Here is a 21,995-nt window from a genome sequence, read left to right on the forward strand (position 1 = left end):
AATCCAGCGTCGCCGCCATATTGGATGGGTCTCCTCACTCCAGGTTAAATTAACTACACTGGAGTTAGAGAGTGCCAGCACACGCAAGAAGCTGCAAAACAGTTCTTTTTCAAGGGTTTTAGCTCCCCAGCCCCAGTTCAAGCCTAACAGGGTAGTATAAGACCCTGGAATGACCTGGATTTATTTTTATAGATATATTTATTGAGGGCAATAAGAGAAAAAAAAAAGATTTACAATAACAATAGAAATATTGAATATTTTGCCCTTTTTTTTGACTTTTCAAAACAATAATTGAATAAAAATAAATGAATATTAATAAAGAAAGAAAAAATAATACAACACACCCTTCCCCCCTTCAAATAAATTCAAATGAACAATCAAACATTCAAAAATTAATGAATTTATACATTTATCATTCCTTGTCCTGGTCCAGGACCAGGTCCAGGTCAGACCGGGTCACCTGGAGGGGGACTGAGTGGGTGGAGGTCCCAGGGGGGTCCACCAGAGGACCGGTCTTCAGTTCAGCTCTGACTGCACTCACTTTCACTTTGCACTTCAACGACCCCCAACCAGAGACCTGATGCTGCAGCAAAGGGGGCGACACAAGAAACTAGTCCTGCCAGCTCCAACGTGACCTAGACCCAGAAACACCCGCTGGGCAGGTCCCATGTTGTTGGCTCGTGATGCAGTTAGTCGACCTGCAAAGGTCCTTAAATCAAGGACCCTTGCAGACCTGGAAACGGTCTCGCTGGTTCCTCCGGTCAGCCCGCTGCTCCAGGCTGCTCTGCTAGGCCCTGAAACCTTCCAGACCAACCCAGAACTGGTCTCAGTGGTCTCTTAAGTACAGTCCAAACCGTCTCCAAACAAATAAACTTCAGAGTAAATGTTAAAAAATCAATGTTTTTATTCGTGTTTTCCACATTTTCCCATTTGTTCTGGTTTCGAGCCATCAATTTGTGGGCAATAAAACTATTTATTAAAAGCTGGAGTGCAGACAAACCCCTCCTGGACATCACAATCAGTTCTTAGTTCTTTAATAATATATTACATTTATGCTGTAATACAATAATAACAACAGTAAATAACATTAATAATAAACAATCACAGAAAGTACAAAATGATCTGCCATTTTTCAACACTTGAAAATAAAATAAAATAAATCTCCTTTAGCTGCCTCATGCCCCCCCTCCCACCCGGAAAACACCATTTCCCATGAGCCCCTGCTGCAGGGAACCCCGTTACGGTCGAAGTCTCCCAGAGTTCCAGAGTCCAGAGCAGGTGTTGGATATGGCTTCAGACACTTCCCAAAGTGTGTGAGTGTGTGAGTGTGTGAGTGTGTGTGTGTGAGTGTGTGTGTGTGACAGCAGGACCTTTTAAACAGGAAGATGAAACAAAGGAGAATAAATAAAAGTGCCGTCTGAGGAGGATCCCGTCCCAGAGAAGAAGACAGGTCCGTGTTTCCTTTCTGCAGGTCAGGTATCTTCACAAGCCCCGCCCCTCGCCGCTGGGAGCCCCTCCCCCAGGTTTCTGGGGGGGTCATAGTCTCAGTTCCCTCCCGGGGGTCGGGGCTGAAGCCTCGGGGGCCCGGTCAGTCCCCCCCCCCTCTATTTGCGGTGCTTCATCTCCTTCTCGTGGTGGCCCTTGCCCCCACCCTCCCCTTTGTCCAGCATCTTGACGGCCTCCACCAGGTAGCTCTGGAAGGCGGACAGCGCCGCGCAGATGGCCGGCGTGCCGAAGCCGTGCGTCAGCAGGCTGAAGTGGGTGAGGCTGGCCTGCACGCCGGGCTCCAGGCACGGCGTGAGCCGGCTGCCCCCCAGCGGGGAGCGGTCCTGCGACATCAGGTCCAGGAACTCCTTGCAGATCTCCCTGAGAGGGCGAGAGTGGGGTTAGGTTATTAAGGGGGTCTGAGGGGCGATACACAAGTTGCAGCCCCCTCCTTTAATACTGTTACCAGTTTAAAAATATGACTCTTTTACACTGTGCTACGATTTATTCAACGAAAATTACAGGAGCTTGAGGCAAAAATAAGAAATGAGACTCATTAGCGCCACGACGACCGTCGGGGGTACTGCAGCCAACAGCGAAGCCGGCACGGGAGAACGCACATGCAGCGTCATTTGACGTCACATGCGCAGGACAGCGCTGGAAATTCGGGCCCGGATTTGCAGCGCATTTTGCAGCACACAGCCTGTTGAAGGCAACGGAGAGATACGCTAGACGGCTCATTCTTTTTGGTTTGGAACGCTTCATCTGACATTATTACTAGAAAACTTAAAACGTATATGCATTTTTTTTTTCATAAATCCTGCCTCAAGCTCCTTTAAGACTAAACTTAAAAATATAGCCACAAGTGGCAATTAAGCGTCCGAGCAGCTCCGATGCTGCGAGCTGTGACACAACATCATGCGATTTGCCTCCTTTTAATCAAGCTTTTTCTTGGGCTCTCCTGCAAATAACAAGAACTTTATGATTTTAGATTTTTTTGTTTGTTTGTTTTTTACACAGATTTGAGTTTTAAAGTCAGAATTTCTGCACTTCTCCAGTCACAGTGGAGTTTAATCCAGCAGCAGCTGAGAGCCCGGACCATTGCTACTTTGTTCCTCTGTTATTGTTTTGTATTCTGTCTTTTAACCTTGTGATTTTATTTGTTTTGACGTGCGCTGCTGCCTTCTTGGCCAGGTCACCCTTGTGAAAGAGATCCTTGATCTCAATGAGCTACTACCTGGTTAAATAAAGGTTAAATAAAATAAAAAAATATTTATAATAATTCATGGGAAACAGCTTCATTATTATACAGGTTCTTGGCTGCTGGTTCAGCTGGAACGCCACCAGAACTAAATTTCTTGTTTCTTACAGAATAATTATGCTTTAAAAAGGTCAAACATCCTCAAAATAGCTTTCATACTAGAAAAGCCCCCAGTGTTCACATGCAGAGATAAAACAGGGAGTATCTGAGCTCCGGAGGAGGACAAGCCTCTAGGTGAGGCAGCGGGTGCAGGACCAGGTCCGGCCTCAGGTGTGGGGGGGGTGACACTCACTTGGTGGCCAGCAACATGCTGCGTCGCGTGGGCAGCTGGTCGGGGTCGCTCTGCCTGCACAGGTACTCCGCCGTGGCTCTGGACGGAAACTCTGTCTCACAGACGTAACCGAAGTCCCGGGCCAGGTGGACGGCCTCACCTGTGGGGGGGAAGGACCCGTTTATGTCATTCATCAGAGAAACTCTGACCGCTGATGAAAGTGTTCATCTCACGTTTTCAGAAAATATAATTTACAACCGAAGGAAATACACCAAATACTGTTTCACCTGATCGTTTTGTTTTGTTTTATTTTATTCTTTATTTCATTCATTAAAAGAAAAACAAAACAGTCCAATATAATTACAACAGATCCTTTTCCTTGAATGAAGGGGAACAGAAAGAAGACTAGGCTTATTTTATCTGTCCCCTTTTCCTAAGAAATCAAATTTCAATTAATGTAGTGATAAAAAAAAAAAAATTACAAAAAATTATGCAATTTAAAAAAAAAAAAGCTCTCTAATCGTGGTAAACTAGGACATGTTGGAGACTCCACCCTCAAAAAGAGCTACATAGGAGGAACACAGGAACCTGTTAGATGTCTGAAACACGCCCACCTAGCAGGCTAACATGTGAACACACCCACCTAGCAGGCTAACATGTGAACACGCCCACATTCCCAGGTATCACAGGCTAGGTATATTAGCTTAGCTCATGCTAACTTCTCATATTAACTAATGTTTTCATTCTGATCAAATCTGTCCAAAGATCTGAAGGTCTGAAGGTGTAAATGTCCTAATTTTTGCTTTAGCAGTAAGATCTGAGGTGGGGAGCCCCAAGGCTCCGTCTCGGACCTCCACCCGTTTCTCAGCTTCCAAGTCTTCTGTGTCTGGACTCAGACTCGCTGTGAGCTGTGTAGTTAGGAGGACACGCTTCAGTCGCTCTGGAGCTAGAATGTCAGACTGCTTGATGACATCACAGCTAGCAGGCTAACATATGTTCATAAAAGTAAATAATTTAATTGAGCGTAAAATAAAGACTGAAAATAAATGAGAATCAGAATGAACCATGTTTATAACCGTTACATTAGTTATGTGTCTTTAACAGGTTTAATGCTTTTGTATTTGAGTCATGTTAGAAATAAAATTTGGTGGAAGGACATTTTAATATAGGCTTCAGCTTGATAACCCAAAATATGAAGTTGGAACAACTATATTCTCACGTGAAAATGTCAAAACTTCATCCCTTAAACATCAATGTTATGACTGTATTTATTACTTTTTTCTCGTCCACATTTACTGCTGTTGATGTAAAATGTCTTCTGGGTCACTTTGTGCCTCAAGTCTAAGCTCTAAAATGGGCGGAGCCAAGACACATCCAGGGGTTTGGACCATACTGGTCCAGGTATGGACTCAGAACTGAACCAGAAAAGTCTTAAAATCTTAACAAGAATATTTGTCTTATTTCTAGTTAAAATGTCTCATTTTATTAAAAAAATCTCATTACACTTAAAACAAGACTCATCATTGGAAAAAACAACAATTTTCACCTGTTTCAAGTAGATTTTGAGATTTTTCTAATTATTTCAAGTGAAAATTTACTTGAAACAGGTGAAAATTGTCAAATAAGTTATTTTTCTGGTGATGACTAAATGTTGAAATAGCAGTAAAACCACATTCATTGATGAAATAACATAGGCTAAGGGATGGAAAGGGGGGATGGCAGTTTTACAGGGGGGATGTTTTTGACCGTTTTTATTTCAGGATAATCCCCCCTCAACTCGAGTACTGGGCGTAGGCTCTGCGTTGATTTAACGCAGAACCATAATTCCACCTTTAGGACCGGTGGACGTCTGATAAGAATTAGCAAAAGTTAGCATTATAGATTAGCACAAACTAAGCTAAACCAGCTAGCTGAACCACTAGTTTATGCAGTTGGTTAGCCGAGGGTTCTGGGAATATTAGTTAGCATTATAGGTTAGCATGAGCTAAGCTTGGCTCAAATAGAATGTTTGTGCTAGCAGCGAGTTAGCTGGACGTCTTCTGATCAACCGGTCCGATCCTTCTGCTCATTTTGTTGATTCGGCTCAAGTTCAGATTACTGGACTTCAAAACCACATTTTAGAAACTCTGAGTGACGTCAGCAAGCGTTTGTCCAGCTCTTTTTATACAGTCTGATGGTTGTTTCTTTTCCAGTCGTTAAGCTTCTAATCCTTTAGCTCCTCCCATTTCCTGTCCTTTATGTTTTGGTTCTTGGATATCGTATCTTGGTACTTTAGGTTTAAAATCAAGAACTTTATTTTCGCTGCTACTTCCTCCCTGCTCTCCCCCATCGTTGGGTCTGATGAAGACGTCTGGATATCTTCCTCACTTCTCCTCCTGGAACTGCTCGCCGTCGGTGGCTGCAGCTTCCTGAGTGACGCTGACGCGTCTGTGTATGTGTGCGTGTGTGAGTGAGTGTGAGTGTGAGTGTGTGTGTATGTGTGTGTGAGTGCACATGCAGCCATCCATGTTGCTGCTTATTCATGTGTGCTGATGCGAGTGGCCTGTGTGTGTGGTGCGTGTCCCTACCCTCCACCAGGGATGTCAGCAGGGTGACGTTGGCGGCCTTGCGTCGCCCGGCGGGCAGGTTGAGGCCAATCTTCTCCAGACGCTCTCTCAGACAGCGGCCACCATTCTTCGACTTTGCCCTGAGGGAGACGGAGAGACGCAGAGCAGATTTAGGAGATGGTGTGCGTGCATGTGTGTGTGTGTGTGTGTATCAGCTGTTCCCTGTCAGCACTGCTGCCGTCCTGTTTTTTTCCTGGTTTTAGTCATTTTTCCTCCTCTCGTTGCTGTTTCTGTCATCACTCAATTACATTTTTAAATGAATTAACCTGCACTTCATTAATTAACACAACATTTAGCTCCTTGGTACTTCTTGAGAATGAAAAATATCATTTAAAATAAGTAAATCTCAGCAACTACCTGGCCAGAGTGAATGAAGATGGATCACAGCACAAATATGACCAAACACATTCAGAGTTGATTATTTTAAAAGAAAACTCTGAAGATGAAGTCCACATGGATCTCTGTTCCACAAGGATCAGTCGTGGAGCTGTGGGCGCTCGTACAAGGACATATCTCAGGAACAATGATTGATCAGCCACCTCTTTCAAATCTTCACAGCCAATAAAATCAGTTCAGTTCGCAGATCCGTGTCACTTCATGCGTCAGAAACAAGTAAAAAGACAGTTTGCTTTTCTGGACGGCCACTAGATACGGCTTCTTGTGTGAGGTTCTGCTGCTTCTGATTGACGAGTTAAATGATCCAGAGCTGTGGCTGCATGATTTGTGGAGCTTAGCTTCAGCAGCTGGTTGCTTGTTCTGGTTTTTTTTGTGGCGTGTAGCATCCTCATCTCTTTACGTTTTCACTTTACTGTAAGGTGTTTGAATTTTGTTTTGTTTACGTGGAAATGGTTTTCCCTGGATTAAAACCACCCCCAGTACCAGAAGTGCTGGTTTGGAAGAGGTTAACCCATACAGGAATATCTCACCGAGAGCAGCGTATCATATTATTAAATGTGAGTATTTATTTTCTGAACAATCAACAATGCAATTACTTTGGCTATCAAATAACAGATTTTTTTAATAAAATGATCCGGTAAAGTGGGAGTGCTGGTGTAGGCACAGATGCAGCTTTTTACCGAGTGTTTCAATCCCTCAGATCTTTTAATTGCATCCTCTGAAAGTGTTTCAGCCTGAACTTGAGACATAAACTTGTTCCCATGTCCTAAGGCGGCACTTCATTAAACCACATCGCTTCTCTTGTGATTCAGTCTCATGACCTATTTCGGGTCCTCAGCTCGGGCCCCGCGGATAAATTCAAGGGATCTTATTGTAAAAAGCTTTGTTGGGAAAAAAAAGGCTCAAATGTCCTCATGCAGTTATGTGGCAGAAAAAAAAAAAACTAAAGTCATGTGACCTAAAGATCTTTGGATTGAAATAAAGACAGAATATTTGATATGAAATGAAAATCCTCAATAAGTCGTGCAGTCATTAAGATTCTCTGGCAGGCCGATAGACCCGAGCCACATCCAGGAGGGTTCGGGTCTGAACATGATCAGTAGCCCCCCCCATCCAAGGGGGGGCACCAGCGGGTTCTGATTCACATCGTCTCTGCAGGCCGTTGGTTAGTACGGAGTATTAGGGCCAGGCAGGAGAAAAATAAAAATAATATTTTAGAGGAGGAAGATTTTCATTATGCAAAAAAAAAAAAGTCTAAATGTCGAGATTAATGTTGATGTACAATTTTGAGAATAAAGTTGAAATGTTGAGAAAAAAGACGAAATTTCGACTTTATTCACGAAATTTCAACTTTATTCTTGAAATTGTATTTCAACATTATTCTCGACATTTCGACTTTTATCTCGAAATTGTATTTCAACATTAATCTCGACATTTGGACTTTTTTCTCGACATTTCAACTTTTTTCTCGAAGTGCACAATAAAAAAAAAATCTTCCCTTCTCAAATATGTTATCTCCTGCATGGCCCTAATATTCTTCCGTAGGTTAGAGCTCCGACCAACCAGAGCAACGTAGTCAGCGGGAGAGAGTGTCGTATGGACGTGTTTGCTGTCTGGTCTGCCGGTGAACACATCTACCTTCCACAGGAAGGATTTGAGTCTCGTCTTCTCTTCAACTCTTAAAGAAAAGCTCTGAACCTTTAACTGTTGATGCCAGCGAGCGTTGACCCTCAGCTGCTGCCATTGACGCTGATCCAGATCACCACTCCGTCGCCATGTTAACCACACAGATTTGATCGATCCAAAACTTTTAAGCCAAATTATACTTTCAAATTAAAAGCATCCTCAGTTTTGTTTGTAATGGATTCTAAATCATATATTTTTTATATCATTACATAAACACGGTAATTTTGACACATTTTTTTACGCATTGTTTTTCTTTATTAGCATAAAACCTTTTTGTTTCGTTTTTTATTAGGGGGCGGTGCAGAGGTCTCAGAACTTCATGTATGAACTATGACACATGCAGCAGTTCAGGGTTGAGAGTCTACGCTGGGACCTCCATTTGAACGACCTCCACCTCAGATCATTTCAGGAGCCTTCCAAGTTGGCTAATTGGACAGTTAACCAATGAAATGTGAAAAAAGTGCTGCCGGAACTGAAAGGAGGACTAGTGGAGCTACGCTGGGATCCGCCGTAGGACCACCGGTGTTCTGCTTACCCCTTGCGATGTGGTCGTGGGGCGAGGGACATGAACCATCGTAGGCCAGAGCTCTGCTACTCTATTTCAGCTCTGTCAACAACCATTCTGAATGTTGCTAATCACGATGAATGTCAGGTAATTAGTTAGCATTGTAGGTTAGAATAAACTAGCCATAGACGATATAAAACAATGGATGAAGCATTAGGTCACATGAGCTATTAGTTTCTAAAAGGTGGTTTTGAAGCCTATTTTTCTTTTTACGGAGTGCTATGTGCTATGATGCTCCAGAAGAGCAGACGGGAACACGGCCACCGTTAGCTTTAGCTACCAGCTCGTTCAGCAGATCCCTGACAAATATCTCCAGAGCTGCCGGCAGACATTTGGTGCAAAATGTATTAACATGTTCTTAAGCAGACGCTTGGTTCGCTAGGCTCTTACAAACGGCTGGTTGCTTCTCTAGGTGCAGTAGCAATTTGATTTGTTTTTTTAATGAATATTTAAAATCTGCCTATATAGAAATGAATGGGATTCTGAATTTTTTTTATCATTTTGTTAGACTTTAGTAAAACTACAAAAAGTAATGACATATGTATCTATTTCAAGACATGAAAATAATAATAATAACCGTTTTGAAGCCGTCCACACGCTTTACCGTACAACACGATGTAGACGGGCAATTGATTTCCAAGTGTAGATAGCGTGACTGCGCATCTCCGAAGCGGAGATGGCGTGACCGCAGTCACAAACTCGTACGATCATTATAAAACCAAAACTCTTCACGGAACGCAACGCAAAGCAAAGAACAGCATTACCCATATGCAGCTGAAATCGGAAGAAATGCCCCCAAATAAATGTATTCCAGCTCAGAGCCGAGGTTTTTTTTAATATGTTTTGCCTGTTTTTGCACATTTCTTGTTAGGATGAGCGGTTTTTAATGGATAATTATCTTCATTATCATATTCAAACTATTTGAGGGAAGAGACAGGGCGGAGTGTTGTACTCCGGCATGTGCGCTCAAATCCACGCTGATTGGTTTGTACAGAGAAACCTGCGTGGATTTGGGCGTACGCACAGTTTTGTACATCGGAATTTTTGCATTCGTGTAAATTCCACGCACAGTTTGACGTTGAAATCCACGCACTCTTAATACATGAGGCCCCAGGTCTGCACTCATGTCTGGATCCAACAGCGTTGGGCGGCATGAGTCTCCACCAACATGCTGCTGAACATCAAATTGTTCTGCACATCTTTGGGTTTAATGTAAACCTTTACCCTTTTTGTTCCTGGTGTGATCAGAAAACACTTACAGACATCTGGTGTGGAGGTCTACTGATGCTGGATGAGGTCACAAATAAAAAAATGTAATAAAAAACATTTCTAATTTACCAAATTTGACTAAATGGCACCCAACAACACAAGACCAGGTTTCAGTTTAACCCTCACGGCGCCCTGGCAGTGTCTTTGTGGGGGTTAAAGAAATACAACAGTGTCATCTGTCAAAAACAAAGTAGTGAATCAGTGATTACACTTCTCTTTGGCTGAAGGCCTCAAGAAGTTACTTTGCTTCCTCCAATCAGCAGCTGTAATGCAGGCCCCGCCCCCCTCTCACCTGCGCAGAACTCCGCCCAGCAGAGACGCGTTGAGGCACTCGGGTGGAGAGAGGCGGCGCTGCACCTCGCCCACCGTCACCTTGTACTTGGAGTTGGAGCTGAGCAGCGACAGGCGGCCCGGGACGGAGCAGAAGACCTCGGCCGGGTTGGACACGGAGCCCATGCCGTCCTTCCCCATTGACAGCATCGACAGGGACGAGCCGTTCAGCTTGGACGGGATGGGCACTGAGGAGACAGGGGGGGAGTGTTAGTGGCAGCAGCAGGAGGAGGCGGTAATGTATGCAGCGTGGTCCGCAGCTCTAAATGTAGAGCGCTGCCTGTTGGCGGTGTTATCAGATACAGGTGGCTCCGTCCCGACTTCAGCGTCTCAAACAGCTTCACTTCTCACCTCCAGCAGCTCTGTTAACACTTCTGCTTCCCCAGAAATCTGAGGACTTTCCTGCAGATCATTAGCTCCAGGACCTGGAGCTCCAGACTCCGTGTGAAGCACAGCTGTTTGTTTCCATGCGCTTGTGCAGATGCACAAGCGCCCCAAGCAGCCACCAGGGGGCCCCCGTAATCACCAGGGCCCCACAGCCACCAGGGGGCCCGGACTGAAAGATCAGTCCCGGCATCCAAAATATGTGGAGAAAAGCCACCACCCATCCATCTTCCATACTCGCTTAATCCTGTACACGGTCACGGGGGTCGATATGATCAATTTAGGCCCTGTTTACACGTAGCAAAAACTGTGGTGTTTTCATGCGTTTTGGCCGTTCGTTTACACGAAAAACGAAGCTCAAAGTCACCAAAAACGATCATTTCTGAAAACTCCGGCCAAAGTGGAGATTTGCAAAAACTCTGTCTTCACGTTTGCTTGTAAACAGAGGGAGACGGACATTTAGGCTTTAGAACGTCACATTATGCGACAGAAACGTCACCAGCGTCATTTGTTGATGTTTTTTTCCAGGATTCTGATTGGCTAGCATGACTTTATGCTTCTCATTACACTGCCGCCTTTAGGTTTGGCTGCTCATAGCACCTTAACAGCGTATTTATGCAGGTTTGTGTAAATGAAAAGATTTCGAAAACGATCTGATGTAAATGATGGCCTTAGATTCATCAATTAACCTAGTATGCACGTTTTTGGACTGTGGGAGGAAGCCAGAGTAACCGGAGGGAACCCACGCAAGTACGGGGAGAACATGCAAACTCCACACAGAAAGACCCCGCCGGGGCCAGGGAGTTGAACCGGGAACCTTCTTGCTGTGAGGCAACAGTGCTAACCACTGAGCACAGCCAGGGTCTGTTGTCTCACAGCAAGAAGGTTCCTTTCTGTGCTGAGAAAATCTGGGTTTCTTTCAAATTTCACAAATTCATTACATCACAATTTCTGAGTGTTTACTTGCAAAATCCGGAGATGTTTTAAAGTCCAAAGTTCTGACTTTTCTCTCACAGATTTGCAAGTCTATAAAGTAACAATTTCAGAATTCATAATTAAAGTCACAATATTTGAGTGTGTCTGAATTTTGTCTTTTATAATTTTTCCTTCAACTTTGTGTGTTCATTAAGTCACAGTTTAGAGGGGTTTTGATTTGCTCTTGCAAACACAAGTCCCTGTTTCTGAGTTCCCTAACAACTTTTTAAAGCACTTTTTGTTGCATAAGTTTTATGAAAAGTGTTATACAAATGAGGTTCAATTTATCTGAAGAGTATAAAAGAGTACAAGCAAATAAAGTCAATTAATTGCAAATTTGAGTATATTAAGTCAGAAAATGATACACTTGATATGATGAATGATACACTACACTAAAAGATTTGAGTCTAGGAAGGGACATTTAAAAAATAAATAAAATTATTTTAAAAAAAGAGGCACATTTTATTTACGTTACACTACATTTTTGAATTCTGATTCTAATTTTTTTTGCAATTTAGCAAATTTAGGATGTCAGAATTTTTCAGACAAATTGATTTTATGACAAAATCACAATTGAGTTTTCGCTTCTGCATTTTGCAAATTCACAAGGTCAGAATTTCTGTAATTTTTACTTTAGTAATCTTTTTCCATAATTTTACACTGTGGGTTTATTTATTAGTTTTATTCTGTAATTGTAGCTCCTCATTAACTGATTGTTAGTCCTGTAGCGCAGCTGCGCTAGCTCAGCTAGCCTCTCAGATTTATGCTAGCCAGGTTTATTGAGCTAACTCAACATGTATTTTAACTTTAGAATAAAAACATCAAGCCAGTTTTCTTCTTCAAGTGTAAGAAATTAAGATGAAACATGATCATGTGAAAGCCTTTGAATATTGGAGTTTTAGAAAAATCTGAATCTGTCCATAACAGGCAGGTGATGTTGCGGAGGGTCCTTCACTTCCATTCATGACCCTCCTCTCCGTGTCTATGAGGGTATTGAGCTTCTACGAGTATCTGATATCCTGAACCGCTATCTGCTGAACAGAGACACGGCTGTAGTTCTGCTGAACTACATCCGTCTCTGTGAACACGCATGTCCAGGCCACAAACACCAGCTAGTCGGGGTCACAGACGCGTTGGAGCGACAGATCGGCTTCACCGAACACCTTCATTCTGAAACACAGAGTCTCTCAGCAGATTTGTCCTTCTAGCTTCCAAATCTTTACACTTTCATGTAGCGTCTGTCAGGATGTTCAGTTTCACAATCCACCAGCGACAACTTGGATTTTCTAATCGGGCCCCAGCGTCTGCTGCTGCTGCCGATATCAGCCTGCAAACGTCTCCACGAGTCCTCCTTTATCACGTCCCCTCCCTTTTCTTCTCTGCCCCACTTCTCTCCACGCGCGCACACACACACACACACACACACACACACACACACACACACACACACACACACACACACACACACACACACACACACACACACACACACACACACACACACACACACACACACACACACACACACACACACACACACACACACACACTCATATGACCATGAACAGTTCATTAAGAATGTGTGCCTTTGGGCTGAAGTCTGCAGCTGAGTATTAGAGGACTTCTTGACTTCAAATGAAATAGCAAAACAGAATTATTTATAGTGTGTGTGTGTGTGTGTGTGTGTGTGTGTGTGTGTGTGTGTGTGTGTGTGTGTGTGTGTGTGTGTGTTGGTGGGACAGAGACTGGTGTTAGAGTACCCAGAAACACAAAACCCCCTTCAGCATGTTGAGCACAATTATATATAGGTGCACACTTGGACACACACACTCAGTCTTTTCTTTCGCCTCTTGCTCGCATTTCTTACCTTTTTTAATGACAGAGTGATCGAGGATGCCCAGGGCAGATCCCTCCTCCATCCCCTGCATCAGACAGAGAGACAGAGAGACAGACAGATGCAGTCATTTATCCACATGTGTGCACACTCTCCGACCAAAGAAACACGGAGGTTCTTCTCTGTGGAGTTCCCCAAGGCACAATTCTGGAGCCGATTCTTTTTATCCTCTATGTCTTGTCTTTGTTGGTCCTAATGTTTATGTGGATTCTTAGATCTACTTGCCCCTTAAAATAAGAATGGTCGCTCTTTAAAAGTATTAATGCAATGCTTTAAAGACATCAAAGCCAGGACGGCATTGAACTGGCACAAAGGAACTTTTTGTCGCTACAGAAACAAAATCTGAAATGAGGACCGCCAGAGCGACCGCACTCTCTCCCCCCTACGAGCTGCATGGCCCAAGCTAATTGTGCAGGGAGAATTAATATGAACCATAACGGGTCAAATTAGGTATTTAACCAATAATTATACATTATTAGGTGTATGTTTTTTAAGTTTTGCAGATTATGATGTTAACAGCTAGCTGTCTTCATTTTAGCTACGAAACGCTCAATATTTTCCATCAACTCAATGTGTATGAATTAAGAGGTAAGGATTATGTGGCTAATTATGATGTTGTTTGTACTAACAGACTGCAGCAACCAGCTCCTAACTGGACTGGAAAGGTCTGGGAGGGAAGGTGGCTGGTCCCGAGCCAGTCAGGGTTCACTTCAGGCTGAAGGCAAACTAGCTGGTACTAGCTAAGGCTGCCAACTCGCAAGCAGTCTTTCACCAGGGGCTAAGCTGGCCTTGACTAGCTGTTCTGGGGAAGTCACGACCCCCCCCCCCAGAGACAAAGGTTCCTCAGCGGGAAGCAGAGATGCCAACTGCTCAGGCTGCCGGGGCTAGTGGCAGACAGGGTACCAGCTGTACTCTAGCACTAACTAGTGGGCCCATGCCACCTTTAAAATGAGAGGGGTTTTACTGTCATAAGTCTAAATTCACAGCTCTGAAGCCAATCTGCAACTCCAATTCAGCTGTTACACCTATAAACACACATCAGTGTTTGGCTTTACAATATTTGATGTGATGAGGTTTTGATGTGAAAGCTGTTTTGGTGCCAGACTGAAAATATGTTTATTTCTGCTGTAGACTCAGACTTTTTGACATGTAGCTCAATAGAAAATAAACTCACTGTTGGATCCAGACCCTGGTGGTCAGTAGAGGAACTGCTACTACTACTGTGTTCTGTACTTCTGCAGTGGCTTCAGCCTTGAAAACCAGAGTTTGCCCCTTGGTTGAAGTCTGCATATAAGACCAGGTTTTCTTGTGTCCTTTCATTGGCTCCTTCTAGGACTTTATTGTTGGTGTTGTAAATCTATTAAGAGTTTATCACCACCTCATATGCTAGACCTTATAAAAGCCAAATTAGAGGGTGTTACCATTAGCTGTCCCTGCGTAATTTAAGATCAGGGGATGAGGAACTTTCTGAGCCTCAAACTATGGAACTACAGTTGTCTCTAAATGTCAGACGGACCTCTCTCTCCGTTTAAATCCTGTCTTTAAACTAACATTATACTTCTTGGCTTTTGAAACAGGTTGTGCACTGATGGAAAACTAAAGTAAACACTTTATTTTCATACTTTACAATAATGCCTAAATAAATCAAGTTTCATCTTTGACATTTTTTCCACGAAATTCTCACATTTCACCTGCAAATCAAAGTGCAGCAACAGTCTTGTGAGCACCTCTGGTCTGGATGGCTTAGCAAAGTTTAAATGACCGCCTTTGCTTATTTTTCAGTCTCTTTATTATTCTACACACGTGAATTACTGTAATGAATTATGGCGCAAATGCAGTCATTTGGAAAGTAAATAGTTTGAAAATAAAATTAAAAAACATGTAAAGCTTTCGGCTTCAGCTTCAGCCGACTTGCTGACTGGACTTGCTGTCTCTCCTTGATTTGAAATGTTATGAATTAAATGTTCTTGTGGCGGGTTTTATCGACCCCGTCTTCGCTGCCGATTTAGGCCGCTGCTCTTATTCTTTTAAACCGAAAAATGACGGCGGCGGAGAACCATGAAGCAACATCTGCTTCTATCTAACAGTTCTAACATATATGCTCAAAAACATCAAGTGGTTATTCGTCAAAGAAAGCGGCATCAGCTGACCGAGCTCCGGGGGATGTGGAAAGAGTTTTAGATGCGGTAGGAAAAAAAAAAGTCGTGAAAGGTTTGATAAAAAACAAGGAGACTGGCGAAACTTTGACAAACAGTTGCAGTTCACCGATTTAAAGTCTGAATTAAACTTAAACGTTTGTGATATTTGAAGAAGCGGCTTCAGCGTGACGTCATCGGCTCGTCAATAAATCGGGCGCGTGTCAGCGGGGAGTGTCTGACGGCCGCGCGCCTTTCTGCTCTCCCCCATCAATGATCGATTAGTCTCGGTGTGTGTGTGTGTGTGTGTGTGTGTGTGTGTGTGTGTGTGTGTGTGTGTGTGTGTGTGTGTGTGTGTGTGTGTGTGTGTGTGTGTGTGTGTGTGTTGTGTTTTCAACAGCTGCACCTGCTGCACAGAAACGCCTCTGAAAAGTGCTGAAGACGCGCGTGGACTTTATTAACACAACGCTTCATTGTTTAACAATAGGCTACATAACGAAATGTTTCACTTTCCCGCAGAAACAAAACCTACACATATTTCTAGTTTTTATGTTGAAATTTAACGATGAAAAAAAAGTTAAAAGCAATAAATAACTAACTTACAAAGATTTTCAAATGATTAATTGTGTTTAGAAATATGAGAAAGATCGTTTTTCTTTCCTGAAATAGACTATTAAAAATGAAAATAAATTTAACTGATCATTAATATATAAGCTGTAATATTTCAGAACTGTTATCATATTCAATTAATGCAGAGATCGTTTTCAACGTGCATAATTTCTGGGAAATTGTGGAAGAAAAATGAATCAACTAAAAAGTTCTATGAGTGATCTACAAGTAAATAAAATTAAAAACTAATTATAACCGAAAAGGTCTGAAAGGGATAGAAATAACAAAAAAGGAATACATAAATAAGAGAAGAATTAAAGAAAAAAAGGACTGCAGGTGATTATTCCAATTAAAAGAAAAGAAAATAAAGTACACGTGGGTTTAAAAAAATAACGTATTTGTTGTTAATTAAATGTTATCATTTTAAAACGCTTTAATTTGTTTTCATTTAACGCGAAGTATTTTTTGTAATGTAATATAATGTTTTTATAAACCCAAAAAATAATCTCTCAGTGAAGGTATTAAATAAAGTTATTTAAAAAATGAAGCAGACATTCTTTTTAAATTCAGGACTTTAGCGCATTATTGCGTGTTAAATCATTCTAAGATGTACAGAAATAAAAAATCGACTTTGTTTCATATCCTAGGACCGTACTCCTCATGCTGCGCGTGTTTCTAGTCTCTTGTTAATCTATTTTAGAAATGAGATTAAATTAAACAAACGGGGAAAATAATATACGCTTATATTTTAAAGAATATTTTAAATACACTTATATAATGCAGAAACAGAGCACAATAGTCACCTGCAGGTCGTCCAGGCCGTGGTGCAGGTGCATCCCCAGGGGCCCGTCCCCCAGGGCCGCGGCCCCCTCCCCGAGCCCGTGCAGCAGCCGCGGCACGGCCGCGTAGTCCCGGCGGGGGTCGAGGCTGAGCGCCCGGTGCGACTGAGACAGCAGCCCCGCGTCCTCGGAGCGCGACCGCTGGGAGTGCCAGGCCGCCTGCTGGTGCTGGTGCAGCGGGTTGAGCGGGTACGGCTCCGGCAGGTGCGAGTAGGCCGAGTCCTGGCTCTGCGAGTAGGGCAGCGAGGACTGCGGGTACGGCGGGGGGAAGTACGGCGGCTGGAAGTCGGAGGCCGGGGTGTGGCAGAGCGGCGGAGCCGACGAGTAGGCGGCCTGGTTCAGGGAGGACAGCTGGGACAGGCGGCCGCTCTGAGAGCCGCTCAGGCCGTCTGCGCGCTCCTGCAACCACAGACACACACACGGTCATCAGCACACATCCATGGACACATGCTGGGAATGATGGAGGGTTAAAGAACCTGAAAAAGATGTTAGACAACCAGCCGTGGAAGTTTATCAGCGAACAAGCAGGACACGGTTCAGCTCTGCAGCGTGCGTTTGATATCATGATTTTAAGATCATGTTTCATATATTCATTAACCCGTTCTTATAATTAGTATCAATTACAAAAGCTGTAGTTATTTACTCTTGCTAGCATTAATTAAAATTCCAATCCTGTAACTTTTGCACAGACTCATATCCGGCACTTTACAAACCTCATTGTACATTTCTGTCTATACTTTTTCCCTATCCTAAGTTCCTAAGTCACTTTTGTACAGACTCACCCGGCACTTTAAAACCTAATTTTGTACATTTCCGGTCTACATTTTATTTTACTGTTTATACTTTTTATTGTTTATACTTTCTATTGTTTATAGCCTACATTTCATTTAATTTTATCTCGTACATATTGCTTTTATAATTGTATTGTGTTGCACCAATCACCATAACAAATTCCTCGTGTGAAAACTTACACGTGCAATAAACCCTTTTCTGATTCTGATTCTGATTCTAATTAAGTTAAATTTACACCTTCATGGTCAGGAGGCACCAGTTCACTTAGAGAGATATCTAGTTAAATCAGAATCAGAATCATTTTTATTTGGCCAAGTCAGGTCAGACAAGACATGGAATATGACTCGGTTATTTTCACTCACTGTACAGTAAATAGGCAATAGACAATGAGAAATGAGAGTATTATTATGCTGAGTGTCTCAGACACTCAACCTATACCCAAACACTTGGCTAATGTCTCTCACCCCAAACCCTTAACTTTTACAAGAGTTTGAGATGAATACAGACTAAAACTGAACCCGGCTTAGATCAAACTGAACCGTGTTCAGATAAAACTGAACCGTGTTCAGATAAAACTGAACCCGGCTCAGATCAAACTGCGGCCTCGTGACTGAAGCCAGCTCTTTAGCTTCAGCAGAAAGGTCGGCTCACCAGGATGCTCAGAGGTCATTAAAAAAACGACTGCAACAAGCAGATAATAAAGAGACAACTCGAATGTTGTCCCTGGACTGCTGCTGTCATGGCTGGCGTTTAATTGTTTTGTTTTTGTTTTTTTTGAGAAGCTTCTCTCTTTCTGCCACTGGCGGGAAAGTCGGTGGATGGTAGCTAGCTCAGGGTAGTTGGCAGCAATGAAATATCAAAGTTCAGAGGTCATCAGAAATTACTAAGAAGGAGATAATAAAATATAAAAATGGTCTGTTTCAGGTAGTGCGTTAGCACATGTCTTGTTGTGTTAAGGCCTGTGATGGCTTGAGTATTAGTTGTTTTTTTTGTTTGTTAGTTTTGTCTATTTATTTATTTATTTATTCATTTATGTATTTATTGTCTTTGTTGGGCAGCTGATTTCCAGAAGTTAGTCCCCACTCTGCAGCAGCACAAAGGAACTTTTTGTCTCTTTTCCTGGTCGTGTTGCTCACCAGCTCCCCCTAGCGGCCGCGGGGGAAACACGCTCATGTTCAAGTTCCGCGGTTACGTTTTTTTATAATTTCCTTCCATCACTACTTTGTTGAGTCTCTGTCAGCTAACTGTCAGCTGGCCTCATATTAGCTGAGAGAGTTACAAGTACTTTGGGTGTTTTTCTCTCTCAATAATGGGCCTGTAGATGGGAGACACGAGGAGGCTCCATCAAATTATTATAATAGGCCTACTTATTTGGATTATTTGATGTGATGTTGCTGGTTGAAATAGTTTGTCCGGAGGTACCGGGGCCTGCAGGTTCCGGCTCACTTTCACCACGACAGATCCCACTTATGTGGCGCACACGCGTGTATTCCACTGTCTGGGTCCCAGCAGGACGCAGGGATCGGGATTCCTGCCCCGCTGGGTCAGAGGAATCGATGCCGCGTCCATTATCTCCATTAACTGCAGCCGGACCGGGTCAGACCGGGCAGACCGGTCCGGCGAGGCCGAGCACAGTCTGGAAAAACATTTCATTTTCAGTCGCGGTGTTATTCAACTTCTGACCCCCCACGAAATACTCCAAATGCACAAAATACTCAAACAAGTATACGAGATAAAAACAGTTTCCGCACCTTAGATCCAAAACCGTAAAACACAAACACACAAAAAGCTCAGTTATAACAAAAACTAGGACTCACATAGATGTGAAATAAACGCACGGAGGAGGGTATTTTTAAAAAAAAAAAGGGGGGGGGGGGGGGGGGGGGGGGGGGTCATCCAGCCCAGCTTCATGTCGGATAGGGATCAATAACGGACCAAACCGAATGAAAGCAAACTTTATAAAAGCATCTATAACAGCAGTATTTTTTTCAAGTTTGACGTTTTTATTTTATTTTCATACGTTTTTCCTCCAGAAAGTAAATCTGGAAGTTTTTGTTTTAGGTTTTTAATACGGCTCTCCTCTGAGTCCCCAAATCAAACGCAGCTGTCCAGCATGAACTGCTTTTGTTCTGTTACTGATTTCCATATTTACACCCGGATTTCTCCATCGATATTCCCTTTTCACCGGAATCATTCCCATCTTTAGGATGCAGATCTACTTTTCCCCACTGAAAAAGTGCCAGAACCAGTTCAAAAACAAATAAAACTCAAAAAGTCCAGCAGAGACGGGTCCAGGTCCAGGTCCAGGTCCAGGTCCGAAACTGCTGTCGGTCAGTTTGACAAAGAACGTGTGCGCGGACAGATGCGCGGCTCCATGGCATGAACGCGGAGCACTTTGGTGAGAATAAGCCAAAAAGTCAGCAAGAATTACAGGCCGGCCAGTTGACAGCTGGAGCCACCGATTCAGAGTGAAAAAGACTGAATTAACCTCCTTCTCTTTAATATACACGAACTTTAAATTGTTTACGAATTTTACGCGTGGTTTGTTCTCCTCCGAATCGTCACCCTGCCTCTGCATCATCATCACTCACCATGGCCGAGTAGGTGTGGATCAACATCTGGGCCCTGTGGATTCCCGGCTCTGGGTTCAGCGGTTGCAGCAGTGCGGGCTCCGGCTCGGGTGTAAATCCAGCTCCTCAGCGCTCCATCTAACTGGAAGAAGTGGGAGCAGCTCCTCTGCGTCTCTCTCGGTCTGATGCCAAAATACGCGCAAAACACACACTTACGCACGGGGACCACACGCGGACTCGTGCAGCCGCTCCATGAGCGCAGGTTTTATAGGTTTAGACTGAGAGGGGAGGGGAGGGGTCGACCCCCCCACACCCCCCTCCTCCCTTAAAGAGGAACATTCGTCCCGGTGTTTGATTTACTTTCCCACTATTGCTGCAACTTCACATTTTGTTTCGTTTCCCTTTATTGCTGAAATCATCTGGGAGATTCTTTTTTTTTATTCTCACGAATTTTCCCATTATCTAAATTTTGAATTTGAAAACAATAACCTTAAGCCTTGGATTTAGTTGTTTTTTTTTTGTAGTTTTTACGCACAGATCTTTTACGCACGGTCTGCGGGCTTGAAGAGATTATTAAATATCGTCTCCTAAATTCCCCAAAAAATGAAATCCGGTTTTGGATGTTTCAGAAGCTGAGTTGATAAAACCAGTCCAGCAGGTTCTGGGGCTGCATGAGGAGGTCTGGAGGTCTGGAGGTCCGGAGGGTTTTTACCTGCGCCTTGGAGCGAGACTTCCACAGCATCCCGAGGAGGAGAGGGAGGATCAGATGGATGGCGAGGAGGAGGAAGAGGAGGAGGAGGAGGAGGTCGAGGAGGACGAAGGAGACCGGCCGGAGGTGTGGAGAGGAGTGAGGTAGGCTGGGAGACGCAGCAGAAGTTTGTGTGGATGATCCGGGGGTGGAAGAGGGCGGGAGGTGACACAGGAGGGGGGAGAGGGACACGGGGATGGAGGTGGGGGGGTTTATTAGTGAGGAGTTTATAAAGATGGGGATTCTCAGGGCCGGCTCTAGGTTTTTTGGAGGCCCTATTGAGTTTCGGAATTTAAAAACTTGAAAAAAATGCAAGCAAATTAGAAACAAACCCAGTATTTTTAAATACATTCTGACTTGAGTAGCAATGAGGTATTAATCTGTTACACTCTAAAAACATTCTATTAAAAAAAATCCAACTTTCTCAACTTGCATATATGTAAGAAAACACATGCATTGGCACTTTATAAACTCATAACGTTACAAGAAATACCCAACATGTTTATGAGACGTTTCAGCGGCCGTGTTGCGACGCTGTATTACGTGCTAAATGCTGCAGACAACATTGAATTAAATTCAATTACATTAAATTATATTTAGGGTCTTTTAGAAGTTGTGTCTAGGATATTTCCAGAGACCAGAACATAACCCCCGAACAATTATTACTTAAACATAACATAATGGCAGGTAAAAACTCCCCTAGTGGGAGAAAAACTTTAAGCCAAACAGTGGCAAGGAAAACTCCCCTTTAGGAGGGAAGAAACCTGGACCAGGACCTGGATCATAAGGGGGGACCCTCTTATGGGCAGGCCAGGACGTCAGCGAGCACACAGCAGACATCCCCACAGACATGTGGAAGCAGCAGCGGGATGACCAGAGGGGGGGGACCACAGGCTGTTTTAAACAGACATTAGACATTGCTGTGAATTAGTATTTGTAACATTAACCCGGGCCCCCTGTGGCTACAGGGGTCTTATGCATCTGCAGTCATAGAGAGAACTTGCTGATGATCATGTTCCACATGAATGCTGTCCTGCTGGGTTGGGATCATCTCAGTTTCACTCAGGGACTGACAGATCCCTGACCATCGTCCCTCCACCACCGTGCTTGACTGGGGGTCTGAGGTGTTTCTCCTGAAATGTTTTGTTTCCTCCAAACATGGTTGTGGACATTAAGACCT

The 21,995-nt window shown here is 43.5% G+C and overlaps 1 protein-coding gene across 2 annotated transcripts; it reads right to left on the reverse strand.

The window, feature by feature from the left end:
- Window positions 1–930: 930 nt before the first annotated feature.
- On the reverse strand, window positions 931–20,889 carry tfap2e (transcription factor AP-2 epsilon). 2 transcript variants are annotated; one of them, XM_061741995.1, is made up of 7 exons: window positions 20,780–20,889; window positions 16,670–17,104; window positions 13,096–13,150; window positions 9,832–10,057; window positions 5,585–5,703; window positions 3,039–3,177; window positions 931–1,866 (listed from the first exon to the last, which is right to left on the reverse strand). In XM_061741995.1, the coding sequence occupies exons 1-7, from the start codon at window positions 20,807–20,809 to the stop codon at window positions 1,605–1,607; spliced, it is 1,266 nt and encodes a 421-aa protein (XP_061597979.1). In that variant the 5' UTR covers window positions 20,810–20,889; the 3' UTR covers window positions 931–1,604. The 2 variants fall into 2 exon arrangements, with proteins under 2 accessions (XP_061597979.1, XP_061597980.1); XM_061741996.1 differs by lacking the exon at window positions 20,780–20,889 and adding an exon at window positions 20,089–20,293.
- Window positions 20,890–21,995: the final 1,106 nt, after the last annotated feature.

The sequence above is a fragment of the Cololabis saira genome, chromosome 15 (assembly GCF_033807715.1).
Source record: "Cololabis saira isolate AMF1-May2022 chromosome 15, fColSai1.1, whole genome shotgun sequence".
Taxonomy (NCBI): Eukaryota; Metazoa; Chordata; class Actinopteri; order Beloniformes; family Belonidae; genus Cololabis; species Cololabis saira.

Bases quoted from the DNA above. Each gene is read 5' to 3' on its own strand.
- tfap2e (XM_061741995.1), bottom strand. From the start codon at position 20,809: ATGCTGTGGAAGTCTCGCTCCAAGGCGCAG. The intron at 5,704-9,831 runs GTGAGAGGGGGG...CGTCTCCCTCAG, and splicing joins CTGGGCGGAGTTCTGCGCAG to GGCAAAGTCGAAGAATGGTG. The intron at 1,867-3,038 runs GTGAGTGTCACC...TCGCCCTCTCAG, and splicing joins AGCATGTTGCTGGCCACCAA to GGAGATCTGCAAGGAGTTCC.